The 25,019-nt window shown below is 38.0% G+C and overlaps 1 protein-coding gene and 1 long non-coding RNA gene across 9 annotated transcripts in view; one reads left to right on the forward strand and one right to left on the reverse strand.

Moving 5' to 3' along the window:
• Window positions 1-25,019, forward strand: part of LOC146397769 (uncharacterized) — a 119,093-nt gene that overhangs the window by 486 nt on the left and 93,588 nt on the right. The gene's annotated exons all lie outside the window — the stretch shown is intronic.
• Window positions 12,195-25,019, reverse strand: part of TBC1D23 (TBC1 domain family member 23) — a 64,020-nt gene continuing 51,195 nt past the window's right edge. For 4 of the 8 annotated variants that reach the window (XM_084991595.1, XM_084991598.1, XM_021071307.2 and 1 more), the window contains exons 15-19: window positions 23,776-23,820; window positions 20,247-20,335; window positions 16,817-16,952; window positions 14,651-14,845; window positions 12,195-13,855 (exon numbers count right to left, since the gene is read on the reverse strand). In XM_084991595.1, coding sequence (XP_084847721.1) covers window positions 13,774-13,855; window positions 14,651-14,845; window positions 16,817-16,952; window positions 20,247-20,335; window positions 23,776-23,820 — 547 coding nt within the window. In that variant the 3' untranslated portion in view covers window positions 12,195-13,773. The remainder of the gene's footprint in view (window positions 13,856-14,650; window positions 14,846-16,816; window positions 16,953-20,246; window positions 20,336-23,775; window positions 23,821-25,019) is intronic. The other 4 variants (XM_084991596.1, XM_084991600.1, XM_021071308.2 and 1 more) reach the window with 1 other exon arrangement.

Below are 25,019 nucleotides of genomic sequence, written 5' to 3' on the forward strand. Positions count from 1 at the left end.
CCCACCTTCGGGCCTGCCCCCTCCGCGGGAAGGGTGTCGTCTTTGCTTCTCTCCTCAAACAACTTTTAATCGCCCGTTGTTTTCCATCATTCCTGTAGTCAGATCCTCGAAAGACAAAGGGATGACTTAAATCGAGGTGGCGTGCTAATAAATGTTTAACAGCCGGTCTCTCGGTTTCTCAGCAAAAGGACTGAACCTCTAGACTGAACCTCTATCTGGTTGGATCACCTGTGGGGCCAGGGGAGATACCACTTGCTGATTGCCTTGGTCTATTTGAACCAGTCGCTGTAAGAGGAATGAAATTTCTATAGGTTGATTTAGGCACTCTAGACGTCACTGGGGTCGTACTACAAGGCTGCTACGTAATGGGGAAGGCGAAAAGAGAAACTTAAAAGTTTAGACAGAATATCCTCAACAATAATTCAGTCCTCTAATACGCTGAAATCTGCTAATATTGTTTTAGGATATTTGCATTTATATTTATTAGTCAGGATTGTGTTTTGACTTTTGTGTTTTGTGTGTGCTTTTCTCAGGTTTGGGGATCAAAAATCATAAAACGAGGCACAACATTGTGAATCAATATACTCAATTTTTTAACATCATAAAAAGTTTGCTATCCTTTTTAATGCTCTGGAATTGTTTAAGAAATTATGTTGAGGAGTTCCCGTCGTGGCGCAGTGGTTAACTAATCCGACTAGGAACCATGAGGTTGCGGGTTCGGTCCCTGCCCTTGCTCAGTGGGTTAACGATCCGGCGTTGCCTTGAGCTGTGGTGTAGGTCGCAGACGCGGCTCGGATCCCACGTTGCTGTGGCTCTGGCGTAGGCCGGTGGCTATAGCTCCGATTCAACCCCTAGCCTGGGAACCTCCATATGCCGCGGGAGCGGCCCAAGAAATAGCAACAACAGCAACAACAACAGCAACAGACAAAAAGACAAAAGACAAAAAAAAAAAAAGAAATTATGTTGAAGTGGAAATTATTTTTTTTAGGGTTGCAGCACATGTAAATTCCCTTGCTGGAGGTGGAATCAGAGCTACTGCTGCCGATCTAGGACACAGCAACGCGGAATCCGAGCTGCTTCTGCGACCTGATCCTTAACCCACTGAGCAGGGCCAGGGGTCGAAACCACATCCTCATGGATACTAGTCGGTTGTTTCTGCTGAGCCACAAGGGGAAATCCCTGGATCTTAGTTTTTTAAAAGGATACTTTAAAAAAACAAACAAGTTTCCGTTTTGGCGCAGTGGAAACAAATCCGACTAGGAACCATGAGGTTGTGAATTCGATCCCTGGCCTTGCTCAGTGGGTTAAGGATACAGCGTTGCCATGAGCTGTGGTGTAGGTCCCAAATGCAGCTCGGATCTGGCGTTGCAGTGGCTGTGGTGTAGGCCGATGGCTACAGCTCCAATTCGACCCCTGACCTGGGAACCTCCATATGCCCCTTGGCCCTAAAAAGACCAAAAAACAAACAAACAAACAAAAAAACAGGAGTTCCCTTCCTGGCTCAGCGATTGACTATCCCAACTAGGAACCATGAGGGTGCATGTTGGATCCCTGGCCTTGCTCAGTGGGTTAAGGATCTGGCGTTGCCATGAGCTGTGGTATGGGTCACAGATGCGGCTGGGATCTGAAGTTGCTGTGGCTGTGCTGTAGGCTCGCAGCTGTAGCTCTGATTGGACCCCTAGCCTGGGAACTTCCATATGCCACAAGTCTGGCCCTAAAACGTAAAAAAAGAAAAGAAAAGAAAAGAAAAAAAAGCCCACACACATTTGGGGGACAATTAGGGACATTTAAATATGAACTATGTTTGATGCTTTAATGACTTCATGTGATAATTGTATCATGATTATTATCTTCATTCTGAGGAGTTTCGTGCTGAAGCATTTAGGGGTGAAGTGTAAGAATGTCTGGGTTGACAATGATCAACAGAAAGAAAATATGTGCTTATATAGAGATAAACCAAATATGGCAAAATGTTTATTGAATCTGGGAGGAGGGTATATAGCTGTTCATGGTACGATTTTAAGACTTTTTAATTTTTTTGTAATAAAGATTTGAGGAGAAATACATAGCAATTTTTTTTTTAAGCTTTAACAGATTATCTGGACCTGGCTTTGGAGCAGGAAGATTTTTAATAACATTTTAGATGCTGCTATGCTAATAGCTTATTGGGGTTCCTTAGTCGATATTGGCCGCTTAAAATCTGTAAAAAAAAAAAAAAGTCACCCATTTCATCTAGACTTGCAAGTTTATTGGCATAAGGTTGCATCCAACAGTGGTTCCAAACATGGCTGGACATGTTTTTGGAAGATCCAGGTGGAGATGCCCAGTAGGCAGCTGGACATATAAACCCCAAGCTCAGATATCCATCCTGGAGACTGATTTGGGATCATCAGCAATTTAAACCAAGACAAAGCTCTGAATGTAGATGACAACAAGCAAGTGGATTGTGAAAGGCACAGGCAGAAGTGAGTCCTCTGGAGCCTGGGATGAGCCAACCTAAAGACAAGAGAACCAGAAGGAGGCTATCTGGACCAAGAGCCTGAGGGTGCTGTGTTCCCTACATCAAATGCAAGAAAGCTGGTGAGCTGTATTCTAGAGAAGAGGAAAGGAATAATGAAAACTGCTTTTGAGCTTTCCCTTAGAAATTTCTGAGCATAATAGAAAAGCTAGACCCTGGGTTGCAGTTCTGGCTCTGCCACTAATTTAATATTAATACCTAGGGCAAATCACTTCACTCTCAGAACCTTTTCATCACATGTAATTCAAAAAGATTTAGAGGCAGAAGGAGACTCTAGAGGGCCAGCCCTCCCTGCCATCACCCCCCTCCCTGTCCCTTCAACTGCAGCAGCTCTGCCTTCCGTGTTTCCATGTTCCCTTTTATCTGACATTTGAAAAGTAGCCAAAGAGTAAAATCACTACATTAAGTGGATCTCTAAAACCCAGCTAAAAATCTGGTGTTGCTAACCACGTCTTACAGATTTAATGACCACTTCCAGGCTGGTACTGGTCAGATTTCTGTCTTCACTCCAGAGGAGCTATTCCAGCAGCTCTAGTTGCCTGTAAATCATCTCTATATACATGTCTCTTTTTTGTTTGTTTTGCTTTTTAGGGTCACACCCGTGGCATATGAAGGCTCCCAGGCTAGGGGTTCAATCGGAGTTATAGCTTCAGGCCTACACCACAGCCACAGCAACGCCAGATCCTTAACCCACTGAGCGAGGCCAGGGATCCAACCCGCAACCTCATGGTTCCTAGTCGGATTTGTTTCCACTGCACCACGACAGGAACTCCATCTATTTATATGTCTTAATATTAGTTCGAACTCAACTGTCTGAAATTAAATTTATCCCCTCTAAAAGAGCTCCTCCTTGCTTTCCACTGTCAAAGTCGCCACCATTTATACTGTTTTCCAGTTTTCTCTGCTCCTGATTTCCTCTCCTCAAAAATCTAAGTCACTTCTATGTCTTCCAAGTTTTTTATTCCCCACCTCTGATTAGGGACAGGTCCCTTCTTACTCTCTTGAAATACTCCTTGAATGCTGCCTTTTTGTCCCCATGACCACCATCCACAGAGAGGTCTTCCTCATTTTGGAGAGACTGCTACAGGCAACTCATAACTGGTCTCCTTTACATCAGCATTTAATCCTCCAATCACTCCTTCATAGTCTTAGAAAGTCAGTCTGGGGGAACATGAATTCAATTTGGGGTAAGGTAGGTATACAAATTGTTAATAATCAGAGATGAAGGACTGAAAATCAGAAGAAGAATTGGAAGCATCTGCACCAGAATAAGAGCAGAGATTCTGAGTGGGTCATACTGGGCATAGTGCTTTTCATAGGGCAAGAGTCCAAATGTGTGTGTGTGTGTGTGTGTGTGTGTGTGTAAATATATATATAACAAATATATATAACTGTATAACTGTTTATAAATTTCTGATGCAGTTATCTACAAATCAGAAGACTTGGATTCAAAACTCTGCTTTATCACCAGAAGGCCATGAAACTTTGAGCAAGTTATTAGAGTTATTAGTAAAGTAAATTATTAGTAGAGTAGGGAAAGCAACTTAAAATAACTGCACAGGCTAGAAAGTCACCTACGGAGTGAAGCTGGCAACCTTCAGAGAGAAAAGTGAGCAGTGAACTAAAAAAGGTCCCTAGCTCTGGCCTACTGTTTTCCAGACTGTCAGAAATTGTGTGGGCCACAGAGATTGTCATATTCATCCTTAAGCCACCAGTTTGCAACCCTGCTATTCTTGTTTTCATTCATTTGTTCAGCAAATAACCACCACATTTCAGGCACTGATGTAAGCACTGAGGATAGAGTGATAGATGCTTCACACTCGTAAAAGTTAGTTTAGTCTAAAAAAAATTTTTTTTATGGCTGCATGTACTGCATATAGAAGTCCCCAGGCTAGGGGCTGAATCAGAGCTACAGCTGCTGGCCTACACCACAGCAATAGCAATGAAGGATCTGAGACCTATGCTGCAGCTTGAAGCAACATGGGGTCCTTAACCCACTGAGCAAAGCCAGCGATTGAACCCATATCCTCAGAGAGACAGCATCAGGTTCTTAACTCAGTGAGTCACAACAGGAACTCCTAGTCTAAATTTCTTTACTCTGCCTCTTCACAAATTAGTTGAAAGGGTCAGATAAGGAATGTGAAAAAGCCTAAGAAAACACAATCATAAAGATTCAATATAGTCTATTGACTTAATTTTTCAGGTTTTTTTTTTTTTTTTTTTTTTTTTTTTTGGTCTTTTTCTTAGGGCCACACTGCATGGCATATGGAGGTTCCCAGGCTAGGGGTCTAATCAGAGCTGTTGCTGCCAGCCTACGCCACAGCCACAGCAATGCCAGGTCCAAGCTGGGTCTGTGACCTACACCACAGCTCACTGCAACGCCGGATCCTTAGCCCACTGAGCGAGGCCAGGGATCAAACCCGAAACCTCATGGTTCCTAGTCGGATTCGTTTCTGCTGTGCCACGACGGGAACTCCTTGAACTATTAATTTTTAAATATTTTCATTTCTATACAATAAAACTGACCATTTTGGTATAGTTCTATGAGCTTTAATGCACACAGAATTTGTGTAACCATCACTGCAGTCAGGATACAAAACAGTTCCAGAGCCTGACACATGCCCTTGCTCAGCTCCTTAAATAATCAAACCCTCCCCTCACCCTTGGCGACCCTGATCAGTTCTGTTCATATAATGTTGCCTCTTCTAGAATATAATATGAATGGAATCATACAGTTACGGATTTTGAGAGTGACTTCTGTCAAGTAGTCTGCCTTCAAGATTCATCCATGCTATTATTGCATGATTTAGCTCATTCCTTCTCATTGCTAAGCAGTATGACACAGGATGGGTGTGCTACTCTGTTTATCCATTAACCCACCAAAAGACATGTGGGTCGTTCCCATCTTCTGGCAACTAGAGGACTGCCATATACATTCTTGCCCAGGTTTTTATGTGAGTGTAAATTTCAATTTCTCTAGGTAAACACTTAGTAGTGGGATTGCTGGGTTATGTAATAAATGTGTGTTTACCTTTATAAGAAACTGTGAAACTTGTCTAGAGTAGCTGTACCACTTTGTATTCCCACGAGCAATGTATACATCTAGTTGCTTCACATCCTCATCAGCACTTGGTATTGCCAGCTTTTGTTTTCAATTTCAGTTACTCTAAGTAGGTATGTAGTGGTATTGTTGTTTTGATTTGCATTTTCCTAATGGCTAATGATGTTGAATATCTATTTATGTGCTTTTTCTGCCATCTTTATATCTCTTTTGAAGCATCTGTTCAAATCTTTACCCTTTTTTAAAAAATTAGGTGGTTTTTTTTTTTTTTTTTCTTTTTCCCCATTTTTAGGGCTGCACCTTTGGCATATGTAAGTTTCCCAGGCAAGGGGTCGAATCCAAGCTGCAGCTGCTGGCCTACACCACAGCCATGGCATCAGCAAATTGCAATGCCAGATCTGAACCGCATCTGTGACCTACACCACAACTCATCACAACACCAGATCCTTAACCAACTGAGTGAGGCTAGGAATCAAACCAGCATCCTCATGGATACTAGTCGGGTTCTTAACCCACTGAGCCATAATGGGAATTCCAGGTAGTTTGCTTTCTTACTGTTGAGTTCCCAAAGTCTTTTATATCTTCTCAACACAAATCCTTTGGTAGATATGCATTTTGCAAGAATTTTTTTTTGCAGTATGTAGCTTGTCTCTCCATATGATTAGTAATAACTTTTTCAGAGCAACTGTTTCAGGTTTGATATGTCATATTTATCAAACTTTTTATGGATTATACTTTTTGTATCATTACCTGAGGACTCTTCATCTAAGGTCATGAAAATTCCCATTTATTAGTTTAAAATTTACATTTAGCCATATGATACAGTTTGACCTAATTTTTGTATAAGGTATGAGGCAGGTTGAGATTCATTTCTTTTATATGGATATTCATTTGTTCCATCACCATATTGAAAGGACTATCTATTCTCAACTGAATTGCCTTTGAACTTCTGCCCCCAAACAACCACTATTTTTGTGGATCTATTTCTGAATTACATATTCTATGCTTTAATTTATGTATCTATCCTTTTTACCAATACCTGTCTTGATTACTGTAGGTTATAGTAAGTCATAAAATTGGGTAAGTGTGGAGTTTCGTTGTGGTTCAGCAAGTTAAGAACCTGAGGATGCGGGTTTGATCCCTGCCCTCACTCAGCGAGTTAAGGAATCAGCGTTGCCATGAGATATGGTGTAGGTCACGGACGCAGCTTACATGTGTTGCAGCTCAGATGTGTTGCTGTGGCTGTGGTGTGGGCTTGCAGCTGCAGCTCTGATTGGACCCCTAGCGTGGGAACTTCCATATGCCCAGGGTGTGGTCCTAAAAAGCAAAACAAACAAACAAAACAAAAAACCATGCTGGGATTTGAACTGGAATTAAATTACATGCATAGTTCAATGGGGAGAACTGATACGTTATAGTCCAATCCATTAACATGGTATATTCTCTACTTACTTAAGTCTTTGATTTCTTCTATAAGCATTTTCTAGTTTTCAGTATACAGATCCTGCATGTTTTATTAGATTCACCCATAGATATTTTACATTTTGAACTACTATAGATAGTATTTTTTCTTGGCTTCCGTTAAGCATGTGGAACTTCCTGGGTTAGGGATCGAACTCGTGCCACAGCAGCAACTCAGGCTGCTGCAGTGACAACACTGGATCCTTAACCTGGTGTACCACAGGTAAACTCCTACAAATAGTATTTTTTTTTAAATAATGTTGTTCAGTGCTAGTATATATATAGCTGTATCAATGATTTTTATAAACTAAAATCATTCAGCTGTCTATGGAAAACTCACACTTAATTGTGAAATTCTAGATGCTTTCCCGCTAGGATCAGGACAAGACAGGAATGTCTGCTTCTGTCACTTCTATTCAACATTGTACTGGAAGCTTCAGTGGGGGCCATTATGTAAATGGGGAAATAAAAGGCATCCAGATTAGAAAGAAAAAAAGTAAAACAGCCTCTATTCATAGATGATAGGACCCTTAGTAGAGAAAAATCCTAATGAATCCACAAAATACTGTTAGAACTAGTACAAAAATCAGCAAGTTGGGGAGTTCCCTGGTGGTCCAGTGATTAGAGCTCAGCACTGTCACTGCTGCTGCTCAGGGTTCAATCCCTGGTCTGGGAACTGAGATTCCCACATGAAGCTGCTGCACACTGCAGCCAGAAGAAATAATAAAAAAAAATCATTGAGCTAAGTTGGAAGATTAGATCCATTTACAAAACCAGTTCTATTCCACCACATTGGCAATGAATAATCTTAACATGAATTTAAGAAAACAATTCCATTTACAACAGGATCAAAAGGAAAAAAAATACCTATGAATGTATTTAACAAAGGAAGTTTAAGACTTATACACCAAAAAACTATAAAACATCATTGAAATAAGGACAACCTACATAAATGTAAAGACATCCTATGTTCCTAAGCATTAAGATGACAATAACCCCTAAATTGATCTACAGATTCAATACAATCCCTATCAAAATCCGTTTTGTTTTTTTTTTCAGAAACTGATAATCTAAAAATTCATATGAAAATGCAAAGGACTTAAGAATAACAAGAAACTCAGAAATAATCTTGAAAAACATCAAATTAGAGGACTTACACTTCCCAATTTCAAGTGACTAAAAAGCTACAGTAATCAAGATAGCGTGGTCCTGGCATAAGAATATATTTATAGGAGTTCCCTTCGTGGCTCAGCGGTTAGCAAACCCAACTAGCATCCATGAGGACACGGGTTTGATCCCTGGCCTCGCTCAGTGGGTCAAGAATCCGGCGTTACTGTGAGCTGTGTTGTAGGTCACAGACATGGCTCAGATTGCATGTTGCTGTGGCATAGGCTGCTGTCTTCAGCTCTGAATGAACTTCTGGCCTGGGAACGTCCATATGCCATGAATGTGGCCCTAAAAAGACAAAAGCAAAAAAAAAAAAAAAAAAAAAAAAAGAATATATTTATAGACCGATGGAATAGACATGCATATATAGAAATAAACCTCACAGTTATAGTATGCTTTTTCAAATGGATCAGTGACCTAATTTAAAAAAAATTAAAACTATAAAACTTGTAGGAGAAATCATAGGCAAAAATCTTTATTACCTCTGGTTAGGCAACTGACTGCTTAGATATGACACCAAAAACACCAAGTGACAAAAGGAAAAATAAATAAGGTAGGCGTCACCAAAACTAAATAACTTTTATGATTCAGGGGAATTCCCGTCGTGGCTCAGTGGTTAATGAATCTGACTAGGAACCATGAGGTTGTGGGTTCGATCCCTGGCCTTGCTCAGTGGGTTAAGCATCCAACATTGCTGTGAGCTGTGGTGTAGGTCACAGACGCGGCTCAGATCCCGAGTTGCTGTGGCTGGGGCATAGGCCAGCGGCCACAGCTCTGATTAGATCCCTAGCCTAGGAACCTCCATGTGCCACAGGAGTGGCCCTAGAAAAGGCAAAAAGACTAAAAATAAAAACTTATATGATTCAAAGGACACCATCAAAAATGTGAAAAGACAATCCACAAAATGGGAGAAAATGTATCTGATTAGAGATGTGTATCCAGAATATGCAAAGAGCTCTACAACTCAACAATAAAGACAAATGACTCAATTTAAAAATAGGCAAGAATTCCAGCTGTGGAACAATGGGATCGGAGGCATCTCTGGGATGCTGCTTTGATCCCTGGCCTCCTGAGGTGGGCTAAGGACCAGGTATTGCCACAGCATCATAGGCCACAACTGCAGCTTGGATCTGATCCTTGATCCTCCCAGGAACTCCATATGCCGTGAGGCAGCCCTCCCAAAAAATAGGCAAAGAATCTGAATCAAAAGTTCCCCCAAGAAGATATAAAAATAGCCAATAAGCACAAGAAACTCAACCACCATTAGTCATTAGGGAAATGTAAACAAAAACCACAATGAGATACCACTTCACATCCTAAGATGGGATAATAAAAAAAGACAGAAAATAACAAGTGTTGGTAAGAAAGTAGAGAAACTGGAGCACTCACATTACCATTTGGAATGTAAAATGGCCAAGCCCCTCTGGGAAAGTTTGGAAGTTCCTCAAAAGTTAAATGTAGAATTAACATGACAGAGTAATTTGTAGATATCCTAGAGAACTAAAAACATGTCAACACAAAAACTTTTTTTTATGTTCAAAGTAGTATTATTCATAATAGCCAAAAAGTGGAAGCAAAGTCAATGGCCATCAATTAATAAATGAATAAAATAAATCCGTACAATGGAGTATTATTCAGCCATAAAAAGAAATGAAATTCTGATAGATGCTACAACATGAATACATTAGGCTTAGTAAAAGAAGCGACACAAAAGCCACTTATTTTTATCATGAAATGCCCAGAATAAGAAAATCCATAGAGTCAGAAAGTAAATTAGTGGTTATTAAAGGCTGGAAGGAGTGGAGGAGAGGGGAGTGACCGTTAATGTGTTAAGGGGTTTCTCTTGGGCGTCATGAAATGTCCTGGAATTAAATAGTGGTGATGGTTGTGCAACTCTGAATACACTAAAACCCACTAAATTATAGGCTTTTTAAAAAGGTGAGGTTAATGGAATGTGGATTTATATTTCAATAAAGATTTTTTAAAGACGTTAAAGGTAAAGATGAGAATTTACTTTCATCACACATTAAACCTGAGGAGTTGGGTTTCTTCCGGGTCAAACTGTCAATTTTAAATAGAAGCGAAATGCCAGTCTATGGCTGGTATGTTAGAATATCATGTTAAGGAGTTTTAGTGGTCCTGTACGGGGAGTTCCTATTATGGCACAGCAGAAACAAATCCAACTAGTATGCATGAGGATGCAGGTGCAATCCCTGGCCTCGGTCAGTGGGTTAAGGATCTGGCGTTGCTGTTAGGTTACAGGTTGTTACGGTTTTCCTTAACATGCGTCTGTGTAGGTTGCAGAGGCGGCTCGGATCTGGTGTTGTTGTGGCTGCGGTGTAGGCCAGCAGCTACAGCTCCAATTTGAGCCCTAGCCTGGGAACTTCCATATGCCGAGGGTGCGGCCCTAAAAATCAAAAAAAAAAAATTAAAAATAAAGGTCCTGTGTGAAACATACCAGCAGCAGACCAGTGGTTGAGTATATATCAGTACAAACTTATCATCCTTACTAGAAAACGTTTCATTAATGGTGGGCAAATGTCATCAAATCTATTTAGAGAATTAATTTCATACCTTAATAAGTAATAATAATTCCCAGGGACTGGGGAGAGGGGAGGGGTGCATTTTCTATTCACTCTATTTCTTTAGCCTTGGTTTTCTCATCTTGAAAATACAGAAATGGATTTCCCATTATGGCTCAGTGGAAACGAACCTGACTAGTATCTATGAGAATGCGGGAAACGAACCTGACTAGTATCTATGAGAATGTAGGTTAAGGGATCTGGCTTTGCCAAGAGCTGTGGTATAGATCACAGATATGGCTCAGATCTGGCATTGCTGTGGCTGTGGTATAGGCCGGCTGCTATAGCTCCAATGTGACCCCTGCCTAGGAACTTTCATATACTGCAGGGGCGACCCTAAAAAAAAAAAAAGAAGAAAAAATAGGAGTTCCCGTCGTGGCGCAGTGGTTAACAAATCCTGACTAGGAACCATGAGGTTGCGGGTTCGGTCCCTGCCCTTGCTCAGTGGGTTAACGATCCGGTGTTGCCGTGAGCTGTGGTGTAGGTTGCAGACGCGGCTCGGATCCTGCGTTGCTGTGGCTCTGGCGTAGGCTGGTGGCTACAGCTCCGATTCAACCCCTAGCCTGGGAACCTCCATATGCCGCGGGAGCGGCCCAAGAAATAGCAACAACAACAACAACAACAACAACCAAAAAAAAAAAAGACAAAAAAAAAAAAAAAAAAAAAAAAGAAGAAGAAATATAGAAAAAATCAACCTCATAATGCTGCCACTCTGCAAACCTTCAGAGTCCATAAGAAGTAGATACCCCACAGTAAATTCTAGTTCTATGATTATTGAGCCAGTGAAGGGAGGATAAGCTACCTAAGTGCCTAATACAATCAATGAAATATATTTTCATTTGATATTCATGACTAATAACTATAGGTTTTCTTATGAGGAAAATAAAGTTCAGAGAAGCAGTTCAAGGGAGTAATTACTACATGTGGAATGTCACTGTTTAACTACCTCTCCCTCTCCCCATCTAAATGAACAGAAATAGGAATCTAATACCTTCAAGCCTGAAATCTGAACATTTAAATTCTGAAAGGATAGCCCTCAATTTTCTAATTTTGTGGTGCCTATAGAGATTTACAAAAGAAGAGAAAGGGAGAAAGAGAGAGACACGGTCATTAAGAACAAAGTTTTGGAGTTCCCGTTGTGGCGCAGTGGTTAACGAATCCGACTAGGAACCATGAGGTTGCGGGTTTGATCCCTGGCCTTGCTCAGTGGGTTAAGGATCCGGCGTTGCCGTGAGCTATGGTGTAGGCTGCAGACGCGGCTCGGATCCCGAGTTGCTGTGGCTCTGGCGTAGGCCGGTGGCTACAGCTCCGATTAGACCCCTAGCCTGGGAACCTCCATATGCCGCGGGAGTGGCCCAAAAAATGGCAGAAAGACAAAAAAAAAAAAAAAAAAAAAAGAACAAAGTTTTGAGCAAACTGTACTGGTTTATTTACAATTGTAATTTATAAACAATAACACAAACATCTTTACATTAATATTATGAAAAAAGTCCCATGGCTGAAATAGGCAAAAAATGACACTGCAGGACATTTCTAAAAGGGGTGCCAATAGAAGGAAAAAAATGCAACACAACAGTTATGGGGAGAGTTATAAATATCAAATATTGCACCAGGCGCAATTTCATGCAAATGTCTTCAACCACTCAAGTAAACTGATTTTATTTAGATATTAGAATAAAATATCTTGAACTATGTTACCTTTTACTCACTTGATTTCCATTAAGTAAATTAAAATAACTGGCTGTAAACACAGTACATCTAAACATTTTTCTTATCAACCCCTCAGAGATAATCCATTACATTTCAGGACACTGCACGATGTGAGGATCTGCTACTCCCCCGACTGATTTTATAAGCAGTCATTCCATGACTCCAAACGTGTGCCTCGATTTCTTTCGCCAAATGTGCCTAATATGAACCTCAGTGAATTAAACTGAGAAAGTTTCAAAATCAGCAAACTATTTTTCAGTTTTGTCATATTAAGAGAATAAAAACAGTTTCAAGCCACTGGAACTTCAGTAAGAGCACAAAAACCAAAGAAAAGAAATAAATTTCCAAAAGTAAAGGTAAAAACTAGTTTATATAGAGCTCTCTGATTATTTAGCTTTTCTTTAAGTGGGTATTAGTGTGGTCACAACATAATCTCAGTGAAGATAAATCCAAATGTGTTCAAAACCTGTTCTGAAATAGCCTAAATCAAATATTCCTCTTGTAATAAAGACCAATGACATTTTAAAAGATACAATTCTGTCCCCCAAATGTTAATTTTAATCTTAACATGCCTACCTACTTATTATAATGCTTTTAACTGCTCCTTAGAAACAATTAGGATGAAGTTTAGTATCTGAAGCACTCAGGGTTCAAATTATTAGCTAGTGGTGCAAAGATGACTTAGAAGCTGATGTTTCAACAGTTCACTAGCTGGTCTGCATTTGAGTTGGCTGGAATCTTCATCCATTTAATTAAAAAGATTTCACTCTTTGTAAGAACAGAAAACAGCAAGCTAGTTATTAATCTATATAATACTTTTTAGTTTCTGATACTGCTCAGTGGGAAAAACTAAATGTAGCAATTAAAGGGGTCTCTTCAACTAGTTCTATCCCTAATTTTCAGTGAAGACATTGCAAATATATATGTGTATGGTTGTTTTAAATCTGAAAGTGATGCATGTTCCCTTAAAACAGCTCTTCAAAACAGAACTGCATTTTGCACCCTAAGTGCATAAGGGCATGGGGTCAGTGACTTCAAAGTCATTTAATAACTGACCTTTATAAGAAATCATTTTACAAAACTGAAAATGCAAAAGTAAATTTAAAAAACTTTTAAACTGTCCAGAGATTGATTATAATAATTTACACTTTCTTAGACTTGCTATTCAAGCACCCCATAAGCAAATCAAAGTCTCCGGTTAGTATTCAGTCAGGAAAATATGTCTACATTTCTCTTGGTTGCCTTAATTTCTTCTGAAATAATTTTCTTTTATATTAACTTTCCAAAGCATCCAAAACTTTCATGATCTGTTGTTTTATGGCTTTGGTGGCATCTCCTGCATTTGGAATCAAATACCTATGGAGGAAAAATATATATTAATATAGTACCTTCTGTCCAGGACTCAACTTAGATGTCACTTCCAATGGGATGCCCTCCTACCTACTCCCCATCCCTTATTTCAGCATACACTCAAAAGGGTTACCGAAAGAAAGAAAATGTAAACGTAAAAGCAAGCTGATTTTTCATATTGTGTAGAGCAAGGTGGATGAATCACAGTTCAGGAGTCTGGAGGACTTTATTTGGTTCTATCACAAGCTAAGTGTGAAGATCTGAAAGTCATTCAACCCCTCTGGGCTTCACATTTTTACCTCTAAGATTAAAGATGATTTCGTTTTGATAGCATGTCGTTTATGGCCCTTATGCCAGTCCATGAATTGTTTGCCACAATGAAATAAGGAGGAGCTTGTACCAGACTGAAAATTAACTATACCACTCAGCACAGTGCCTTAGTTTACTGATACTTCCAAAACAGAAATGAACAAAAATAAAAATACTGATTTACATTCCAAGAAAAGCTCCTTATGTAATTGCAAACCAGTAATTAGCACACACTGGTATGAATTACTCCTAAAGACTCTTCTGTCAAAAAGTTTGTGAAATTAGCTATGGTACTTAATGAAATCAGGTCCCAAGGGCTAAACCATGTATGACTACGGATGTGGAAGAGAAAAAGAGCAAGAATACTAATATAAGTGGTTCAAGTATCTTATTCCACCATACACTCCCCAAAATAAGAGAAACTGCTGAACTACTCAACTAGTACTGAACTAATTCAATGATTCAGATAATATCATCCTAAGAAAATCTTACCTTTCAATTGCCAAGATTTCTATTCCTGAAGCACTGCTGTTTCCATACTTGAAGGTAATTAACTCAGGATGTTTTTTTTTGGATGTAATTTTAACTACAGAATTTAGTGCTTGTCGAGACTGTATATAAGCCAATCCTTTCCGTGAAAGAATCTCCCTTAAACAGTACATATGTGTTGCAGTAACCAACAGATGACTTCAAAGGGAAAAAAGCATTAAAAAAACAAAAAGAATTTTAAAGAAAAGTCATTCAAAACAGCTGTTACTTCAACCACCCCAATTATAAAAAACATTCAACTCCAAATGGAATTAACTTTGCTTTTAAAAGGTAAAAGCAAAGGATCATCTACAAATAAAATGCTACCTAACAAAAGCTTTTAGTTTTCCTATAGTTGTATTATACAAAATTTATTTTATTTTTTTTTTGGCTGCCCTGAAGCGTATGGAGTTCCCAGGCCAGGGATTAGATCTGCACTGCAGTTGTGACCTACACCACTGCTGCAGCAACACTGGATCCTATACTGGTCTGGGAATTGAACCTGAGTCCCAGCATGCCAGAGACACTGCCAATCCTGCCGCACCACAGCAGAACTCTAAATTAATGTTTTATTAACAGATAATCCTGTAACTGTTTAAGAGCAAAGTTTATATTTCATATTAAAAATACATAATCAGAAACCATTAAAATAATAGACTTTTAGAATCTATTTTGGAATATACTACCTTTTAGACTTTTAACAGTATTGTCTAATTTGGTAAACTATCCTCATTCAACATACCATAGTATATACTTAATATCAAAGACCACTAAGCAATATCTGGCTGCCTCACTTATTTAATAATATTCTAATAACTGGATCCCAAAGGCAAAATAGGGATACAATTATTAACTACACCCAACCTTGTGTCAGCTTTTAACATATTTTACACATACTTTTATGTATTAAATTGCACATACTCTTATGTAATATGTAAGAAAAATATCAAGATACCCAGGATGTAGGACATTCCACAGAAAAATTGGCCTAGACTCAAAGAAGTCATCTGCCATGAAGCAAAAGAGGGAAGTGGAGGTTAGGGGAGCAGCATTTTGTACACTGGTTGAGACCTAAAGAGTGATAACAGGCAAATGCAATGTGTGAACAGGACTGGATCCCACATCAGGAAGGAAAAACCACAGACTATAAAGACACTTTGGGGGCACACTGAAAAATGTGAGTGTTGTCTGTATTGAATGATGTTCATTTTTAAGGTTTTTAAAGATATGATAGTGCTACTGGAGTTGTGGAGGAGAATGTTCATATTCTTGCAGGATTTATGCTAAGCATTTAGGAGTAAAGTGTCACATCTATAAGCTTCTTTTGAATGGTCTGACAAAAGGAAAGTGTGTACGCATATACATACATAAATAGAGAGATGGGTAGTGTGAAAAAAAGTTAAAAGCCAGTGATTCTGAGAGGCTTATAAAGATGTTCAATGTACCATTCCTTCAACTTTTCTGTTTAAACTTTTCAAAATTAAGATTTACATAAATATTTTTTAAAAATCAAGACATGCTGTATAGCAGAAATTGATAGACCAACTATAATATAAAATTATAATAGAAAAAATAAAAATCTTAAAAAAAAATCAAACATACGTAACAGAGGGAAATTATATCTTATTGGATAAATAAAATTTCTCCTGTAGTTAACTTTTTTTTTTTTTTTTGGCTGTACTCACAGCATATGGAAGTTTCCAGGCCAGGGTTCAAACCTATGCCACAGCAGCAAACTGGGGGCCATAGCCGCAACACCAGATCCTTAACCCGCTGCGCCACAAAGGGAACTCTTGCAGTTAACGTTTCCATTACCCTAAATTCAATTTTACTTCTGAAGAAGATATTTTAAAAAGTACCTAGGAGGAGTTCCCATCGTGGCTCAGTGGTTAACGAATCCAACTAGGAATCACGAGGTTGTGGGTTCGATCCCTGGCCTTGCTCAGTGGGTTAAGCATCCAGCCATGAGCTGTGGTGTGGGTTGCAGACGCGGCTTGGATCCTGTGTTGGTGTGGCTCTGGCATAGGCTGGTGGCTACAGCTCCGATTCAACCTCTAGCCTGGGAACCTCCACATGCCACAGGAGTGGCCCAAGAAATGGCAAAAAGACAAAAAAAAAAAAAAAAAGTACCTAGGAAACATGTGTCCACTTTCTTTTACTTCTTTACAAGGAAAATGATGCTTGACATCTGGCTTGTTTATCCAAGTCTGAATGTTTACAACTTCTTTTCTATCATCATCTGACATTGAAGAACTGTCAATTTCATCTATAAAGAATTTAAGATGTTAAAAGTGGGTAACAGGAATAGACACACAGATATAGAAAACAAATTTATGGTTACCAAAGGGAAAAGGGCAGGGGAGGGGAAGGACAAATTAGGAGTTTGGGATTAACACATACACACTACTATAACCAATAAGGACCTACTGTATAGCACAGGGAAATCTACTCAACAGCCTCTAATAACCTATAATGGAAAAGAATCTGAGAAAAGAATATATATACAGATGTATATACGTACAATTAAATCACTTGCTGTATACCTGAACCTATCTCAACATTATAAATCAACTACACTTAAATTTTTTAAAAATCCCCTCTAAAAAAGGGAAAAAATGTATCAAATCAAAATATTGTACACCTTAAGTGGAGTTCCTGTCGTGGCGCAACAGAAACAAATCTGACTAGGAACCATGAGGTTACGGGTTCAATCCCTGGCCTTGCTCAGTGGGTTAAGGATCTGGCATTGCTGTGAGCTGTGGTGTAGGTCGAAGACACGGCTCGGATGTGGTACTGCTGTGGCGTAGGCCGGCAGCTACAGCTCCGATTAGACCCCTAGCCTGGGAACCTCCATATGCTGCAGTTGCAGCCCTCAAAAAGACAAAAGACAAAAGACAAAAAAAAAAAAAAAAAAAAGAAAAGAAAATTGTACACCTTAAACTTACACAATGTTACTGTCAATTCTATCTCAACAGAAATAACACTTTTTTAAAGTCCACAGTAACTTAACAATAAAAAAGGGGGGTATTACTTCAAAAACCATACACTTCTTAATAGCCTGAAAAAAATTTTGGTAGTATTTTAAACAGACAAGTTGAGAAAAAAACTAATCCAGCTATTGTATTTCCATATGCCATTGTTACTAATTTCAATTTTTTTTAATATAGCGTAGCTCTAATTATGACTTGTCGTAGAGAGATGGCAGAATCATTCAGTAATAATATTAGCACCTATCTTGAGGGCAAAGATGGCACAGTTCTTTTGCTCTTTCTAGTTTCTTTTTCTTTTTTAACTGAAGTATATAGTTGATTTAAAAAATTATATTAGTTTCAGTGTACCACACAATTATTTAATATTTTTTTATAGATTATACTCCATCTGAAGAGTTGCTGGTTTCTCATTTTAAGGATATAACAACAACAACAACAAAAAATCCATCATGGGATAAATAAAAAATCTATTTAGTGGGATTTTTTTTTTTTTTTTTTTTTTGGTGAGAGAGATTAAGACATTCTAATTTAAGAGATATAATACTCTTAGAGTTAATAATTATATGTCCTCTTTTCTTTTTAAAAAATCAAAATATAAGGAGACATAATTTAAAAAAGGAAATCTCACATATCTATTCACTTACAACTTAAAAAAGTGAAACCCTCATGTACCTCTTCCCAATCACATTTCCTTTCCTTCTCCAGTAAGAAACAGTGACTATCTGAATTGGAGTCATGTATTAACTTTTAACCATACATGAATATCCTTAAATAATATATAGTAGTGTTCTGCATTTTAAGTTAAAATAAAATGGAGCATTTTATTCCTCTGCAACTGCTACCCTACTCCCAAAATTGTAAAATTTATCCATGTTGATACACACAGCTCTAGTTTTATTTTCATTACTATGCAATTTTTTGTAGTGTAAATATATGTGGGGTGTTTACGCATATATGATAGTATAAATATACCATAATTTATTCATTCATTTACCTCTTCCCTTTGTTAATGGAACAAGAAATATTCAGGGAGAGATAGAGACTGATGGATAACAGGAACATGGAAAAAGGAGAAAAAGAAACAATCACAAACAGCACAGAAATGTATGAAACAGAAGATAAGAAGTAGCTGGAGATGGTGTTGGGGGAAAATCTACATAGAAATAAAATACATTGTATTGATTATTTTGCTACAATGTAAAATAAAAGAAATATATTTTTAGATTTTATATAGAGGAATATAAAAATTTTGTGTAGGAGAAAACAAAAATTCTGTATATTTGCTTAAAAAAAGAAATAGTATACAGAAAATTATATTTACCTCATACGTTTTCAAGAAGGTAATTCTGTAATATTTATAAAAATGTCAAATGTGATTCCCTCTAGTCTGGCAATCCTACTGTTAAGAATTTACCCTCTGGAGTTCCCGTCGTGGCGCAGTGGTTAATGAATCCGACTAGGAACCATGAGGTTGCAGGTTCGGTCCCTGCCCTTGCTCAGTGGGTCAACGATCCGGCGTTGCCGTGAGCTGTGGTGTAGGTTGCAGACGCGGCTCGGATCCCGCGTTGCTGTGGCTCTGGCGTAGGCCGGTGGCTACGGCTCCGATTCAACCCCTAGCCTGGGAACCTCCATATGCCGCGGGAGCGGCCCAAGAAATAGCAACAACAACAAGACAAAAGACAAAAGACAAAAAAAAAAAAAAAAAAAAGAATTTACCCTCTGGATATACTTGGAAAAGTTCACCTATATACATATATGCATAAAAATAGCTATTGCTATTTGAAACAGGAAAAAACGTGGAAAATTATTGATGTCAATTGGGAGAAGTCTGATTTAATTACGGTATATTTGTATAATACAGAGAGAACTGAGGAGGTATATGGGCTGAGGTGGAAAACATGCATCACGTATTACTAAACAGAAAAAGCAGGATGAGATTTGGGAGTATTTTTTATTTTGTATTTTATATACTGTTTTATTTTTTCTAATTCAATACACATTAATATTATTTATGATTACTTAACCATGATAATCTGGGAAATAGGATTATAAAGCAAAATAGTAAAATATTTTTTAAAATATAAAAGGCAATGATTGAGAATGACAAATTTCCCTGGCAAAACATCCCCATCTTGTGGCCCTTTAGGATACTGCTTCTAGTTTTAAAAGGTTCTTTTCAAATGTCTCAATTTCAGAATTCCCTGAACATCAGCCCCACACCTCTCAATCCCCTATGTGGGTGGATCAAGGGGATTTAGATCCAACCCTATGGATTTAAATACTGTTTCTACACTGATAATTCCCAGATTATCACTACCTCAGACTTCTCTCCTCAGCTAAAGACCCATAATCAACTGCCTACTCAGTATTTCTACTTGGATTTCTAGAACGCACAATTTAAGATGTCTAAAACCAAACTCTTCATTGAAAAAAAACACAGACTTTCCAATCTCCTCTACAGAATCTCACTGTTACTTTTTTTTTTAAGCAGTTGTTCAGAATGATCTCTCCCTATATAATCATTCCTGGTGCCTGAGGAAAGCAGTCTATAGATGAGTGTATTACTATACCTGTGTCATATTCTTCTTCATCCCCAATGCTGAAAACAGGCTTTACGCCACGGTAAGGCTTGCCCACTCTGTCGCTGCTGCTCACATGCCTAAATTAAAAGAATTGTAGGAGGGAAATCATCACTGAAGTTATCAACGGTTGTCATCAAGTATCATTTGAATATTAAAACGAAATACAAATGTTCTTTGTCCCCCTCCCACGTATCACCCAGTTTTAGGGTAGCTATGTTAAGGAAATTGAAACAAGATAAGGAAATTATGTTAGCAAAAGTGAAATAAGGTATGCAGATTGCTTTCAAGTCTGTAAAAATTAAACAATTTTAATATTCATATTAAAACCAATGCATTGGGAAGTTACTTAACCTCTCTGTGCTTCTGTGTCCGTATCTATAAAATGGTGATAACAGCATCTACCCTTCCTGGGTACTAGAAAATTAAATCAGTTAATATTTCGTAAAGCCCTGAGAACAATGCCTGGCATACAGCAAGTGCTGTATATATGTTTGTTAAAACAGGTTACGAAACCAAATATTCAGTGCCCGTTGTGGCTCACTGGAAATGAACCCGACTAGTATCTAAGAGGATTTGGGTTCAATCTCTGGCCTCGCTCAGTGGGTTAAGGATCTGTTATTACCCTGAGGTGTGGTGCAGGTGGCAGATGGGGCTAGGATCCTATGTTGCCTGCCTGTGGTGTAGGCTGGCAGCCGTAGCTCTGATTCAACCCCTAACCTGGGAACTTCCATATGCCACATCTGTGGCCCTAAAACTCAAAAAAGCAAAACAAACAAACAAACATTCCAGTAGGAGTGCCTAAGGCTTCTCATATAGGTGCAAATGTCTTAAGCTTTCTCCTCTCATTTTTTATTACTGTTACTTTTAATAGAAACTAATATATTTCTTTTACATAAATAAACCATGACAATAAATCCACCTTTCTTTTTTTTTTTTTTTTTGTCTTTTTGCCATTTCTTGGGCCGCTCCTGTGGCATATGGAGTTTCCCAGGCTAGGGGTCTAATTGGAGCTGTAGCCACCAGCCTATGCCAGAGCCACAGCAACATGGGATCCGAGCCGCATCTGCAGCCTACACCACAGCTCACAGCAACGACAGATCCTTTAACCCACCAAGCAAGGCCAGGGACTGAACCCGCAACCTCATGGTTCCTAGTCGGATTCGTTAACCACTGCACCACGACGGGAACTCCCCTCACCTTTCATTTTTAACTGACAGAAACATAAACATGTAAACTCAAACTTAATTAGTTCTACAGGAAGTATGACCCCTCTTTTTAATACAAACATTTATATTTCATTACTTTTCAGGTAATCTGAAATAAACCAAGAAATAAAATTAAAATATTTCAATAAAATACTGCATGTTTGGGGAGAAAGAGTATTGTATTATTTGTAGGATAAGGCTCAGTTAGGGTTATCTATGATGAAAAAAAACTGCAGCTTTTTTTCTTTTTCCAAGAGACAGTTAAATATGGAAAAAAATCAAGTTACATGTCTTTACTTAGCCTTAGAATTCAATTTTTTTCCAGAAAACTGAGATCAAATCTGCATTTTAAATAATTTCTTAATATCTATCACCAATAAAAATATTATTACGATCTAATTTTGCTAAAAGACGTTTAAATCTGTCCTTTTCCCAAAACATTCCTCAACAGAAAACCAATAAAAGTTCAGTGTACTACAGAACTATAAGTTAATCAATACACTGCTTACAGTTAAAATCATAAAATCACTTGATTTTATGTTAAAATATATCTAATGTAAAATTATTCTGTAAATTATCAAACTATTGTCATTAAAGACAGAAAATGTAAGAAATAGTTCAAATATCTAGGGAACCCATGGAGTTCCCGTCATGGCTCAGTGGTTAACAAATCTGACAGGAACCATGAGGTTGAGGGTTCGATCCCTGGCCTTGCTCAGTGGGTTAACGATCTGGTGTTGCCGTGAGCTGTGGTATAGGTTACAGACGTGGCTCGGATCCCGCACTGCTGTGGCTCTGGCGTAGGCTGGCGGCTACAGCTCCAATTGGACTCCTAGCCTGGGAACCTCCACATGCCGCGAGAGTGGCCCTAGGAAAGGCAAAAAGATAAAAAAAAAAAAAAAAAAAAAATTAAGAATTTGGGATAAAACTTAGGAGTTAAATAAAATTAGACTAATTCACTGGTCCTGTAACAAGAGAAAATAGATGATTCACAAATAGATTATAATTTTAAAAGATACAAACTTTTTAAAAACTATAAAATTATAATATAAGCTTGGTAACTGGCATTATGCAGGAGCAGTCACAGTATGTAACAGCTCTTATTGGTAAATTGAAAGTAAACTATTGTTAAAAAATGCTGGTTTTTTTTTTTTTTTGTCTTTTTAGGGCCGCACCCAAGGCATATGGAGGTTCCCCGGCTAGGGTTTGAATTGGAGTTACAGCTGACGGCCTACACCACAGCCACAGTAACTCAGGATCCGAGCCGCGTCTCCGACTTACACAACAGCTCATGGCAATGCCAGACCCTTAACCCACTGAGTGAGGCCAGGGACTGAACCTTCGTCCTCATGGATACTAGTCAGATTTGTTTCCGCTGAGCCATGACGGGAACTCCAAAAAACGCTACTTATAATTCACTAAAAATATTGAAATCACCTGCCAAAAAAGTCAATTCCATTATTATTCCAAAGCTTAACTTAAATTCAAAGTATGACTAGAATTTCTTTTTAAATGTTCTCAGGTATTGCTATAATTGATATTATAATTCAAATTGCAAAAAAAGCATGAGCATAAAAACTATAAAGCCATATGGTATAAAGTTCTTTTTTTCATCCTAATTGAAGAGCCAGTAGATTTTTAAACTTCGAACCTATGGAATCTAATGACAAGTACCCCTTCTTATTGGGGACAGAGAAGAGATGGATTATATATCAACATGTCCACCATGGCCTAATTTCTTTCAAGGAAAAGCAAAAGCAAAACCCTAGAACTGTAGTGCTTTGGAACCAATTTACATAATAACTCACCAACCTAATTATTAAGAAAATTCTGCAGATACTATAAAATTACAAAATACATGAAATAACAAAAAACTTGAACCACAAACTATGCCTTTTCTTGGGTGCTGTAATTTTCTCTACTGTTAAGGCATGAGACAGAAGTAAATGACCTCCAAAGCTAATACCCTGCCAACTATGAGACTACCTATTTTCTTTGTTTCACCTTCCTCTGTCTCAGAATAAAAACTGCAGATTTTATGAAGTTTCTTGGCTTTGAATGTACTTGATTTTCATCTCAGGAATGGGAACTATAAAGGTGGCAAGGGAAAAAAATAAAATGTTTAAGCAAAAAAACCCAAAAAGAAACACATCAAATCAGCATCCCACACTCCTAAAAGCAGAATGAGTAAAGTTAAGCATTTCAAACAGCTGCACAAAATTTGAGCCAAGACAGCATGAGGCTTATAGACAGCATGAGGCATGCTAAAGGAAAAGGATGGTCCAGTAAAGCTGCTCTACTCATTGGCTTACCGCTCGGTACATGTTCTGTCTGGCCAAGGAAGATTGAAAGACATTCTACAGCAAATTGAGGCAGAGGACAGAACAATATGATTATTAAAAATACAACAGATTTAGAACAAAAATATAGTATAATCAGTTTTTCTAACCCAGAATGTATACTAAAAAGTTTTGATCATCCCAAGTACAAAGAAAAATGAAGAAAAGCCAGTTGCAAGTGATTCTTTATCAAAGACAATGAAGTCTTTTCGATTCAGAATTATCACCAGTTTGTTTTAAATTAATGCATTTTAAAATAAAATTTTAAGTGTTCATGCTATAACATGTAGTAATAACAGCACCCTAATTCAGAATGTGGTAACTGAAAATACTGGAAATATATTAGGCTTTTGAAAGCAGATATAATTTTAATGGGCAAAAAAAAAAAAGGGGGGGGGCTTTTAGGCTTGAAAAAACACTTCTAACATTTTTCAGTTGTCCATTTTAGATAAGGTACATTTTTTTGGATTAGTGAAAATAACATACATCTTCTTTGCTATTTACTAAGTGGGAAAAAAAATGCCTCTGTAGGCATACGTACTATATTTAATAGAGTGAAAAACTGTAAAATCCTTATATTCAGTTCTTAAAGTCAAATATTTCAACTTTCCTAAGATATTGCAAGACATGAGAGTGGAATTAAACACTCTTAACACATTTCCAAGATCAAGCTTGCTTAGAAACAAATTTTGAATTTCACGCTGAAAACACTGTTAGCCTTGAACTCTAAGAACCAGAAAGATCAATGAGACTAGTAGGTGAAGAAAAAAACATACTGTGTACTCAGTTCCAGTGAGAAACAATACAACACATTTTTAAACTTATCTTTTGTTTGCTGGGTACTTTATTTGTAATTCAGGAGAAAACAGGGATCACATGTTGTGAACAAAATTCTATCAAGATCTGAATTCTTAAACTTAAGAAAATGGTTTTCTGCTTTATTTAATACAACCAAGTTTTCTTAGGTTTTAAAATCCTGAAGCAGAGGAAGAAGTTCCTGCTATGAGATTACTGCACTTAGTAGATGATTCCCAACCATTTGACACATGGGAAACAGCTACTACATAAAGTATAATAATACATATAATAATAGCATTGGAATATTTTTTTCTAATGAATGGTGCGAATGGGCAGAATTATTATTTGCTTCCTCTCTGAGCAGTGGGAGAAGAGAGGGCAATCTTTATAGTCAAATTTTACAGCAATAAAGGATATCT

Source organism: Sus scrofa, chromosome 13 (genome assembly GCF_054392235.1).
Source record: "Sus scrofa isolate SSC_HxYL_T2T_F1_AM1 chromosome 13, Sscrofa_HxYL_maternal_Yorkshire_Landrace_v2.0, whole genome shotgun sequence".
Classification (NCBI taxonomy): domain Eukaryota; kingdom Metazoa; phylum Chordata; class Mammalia; order Artiodactyla; family Suidae; genus Sus; species Sus scrofa.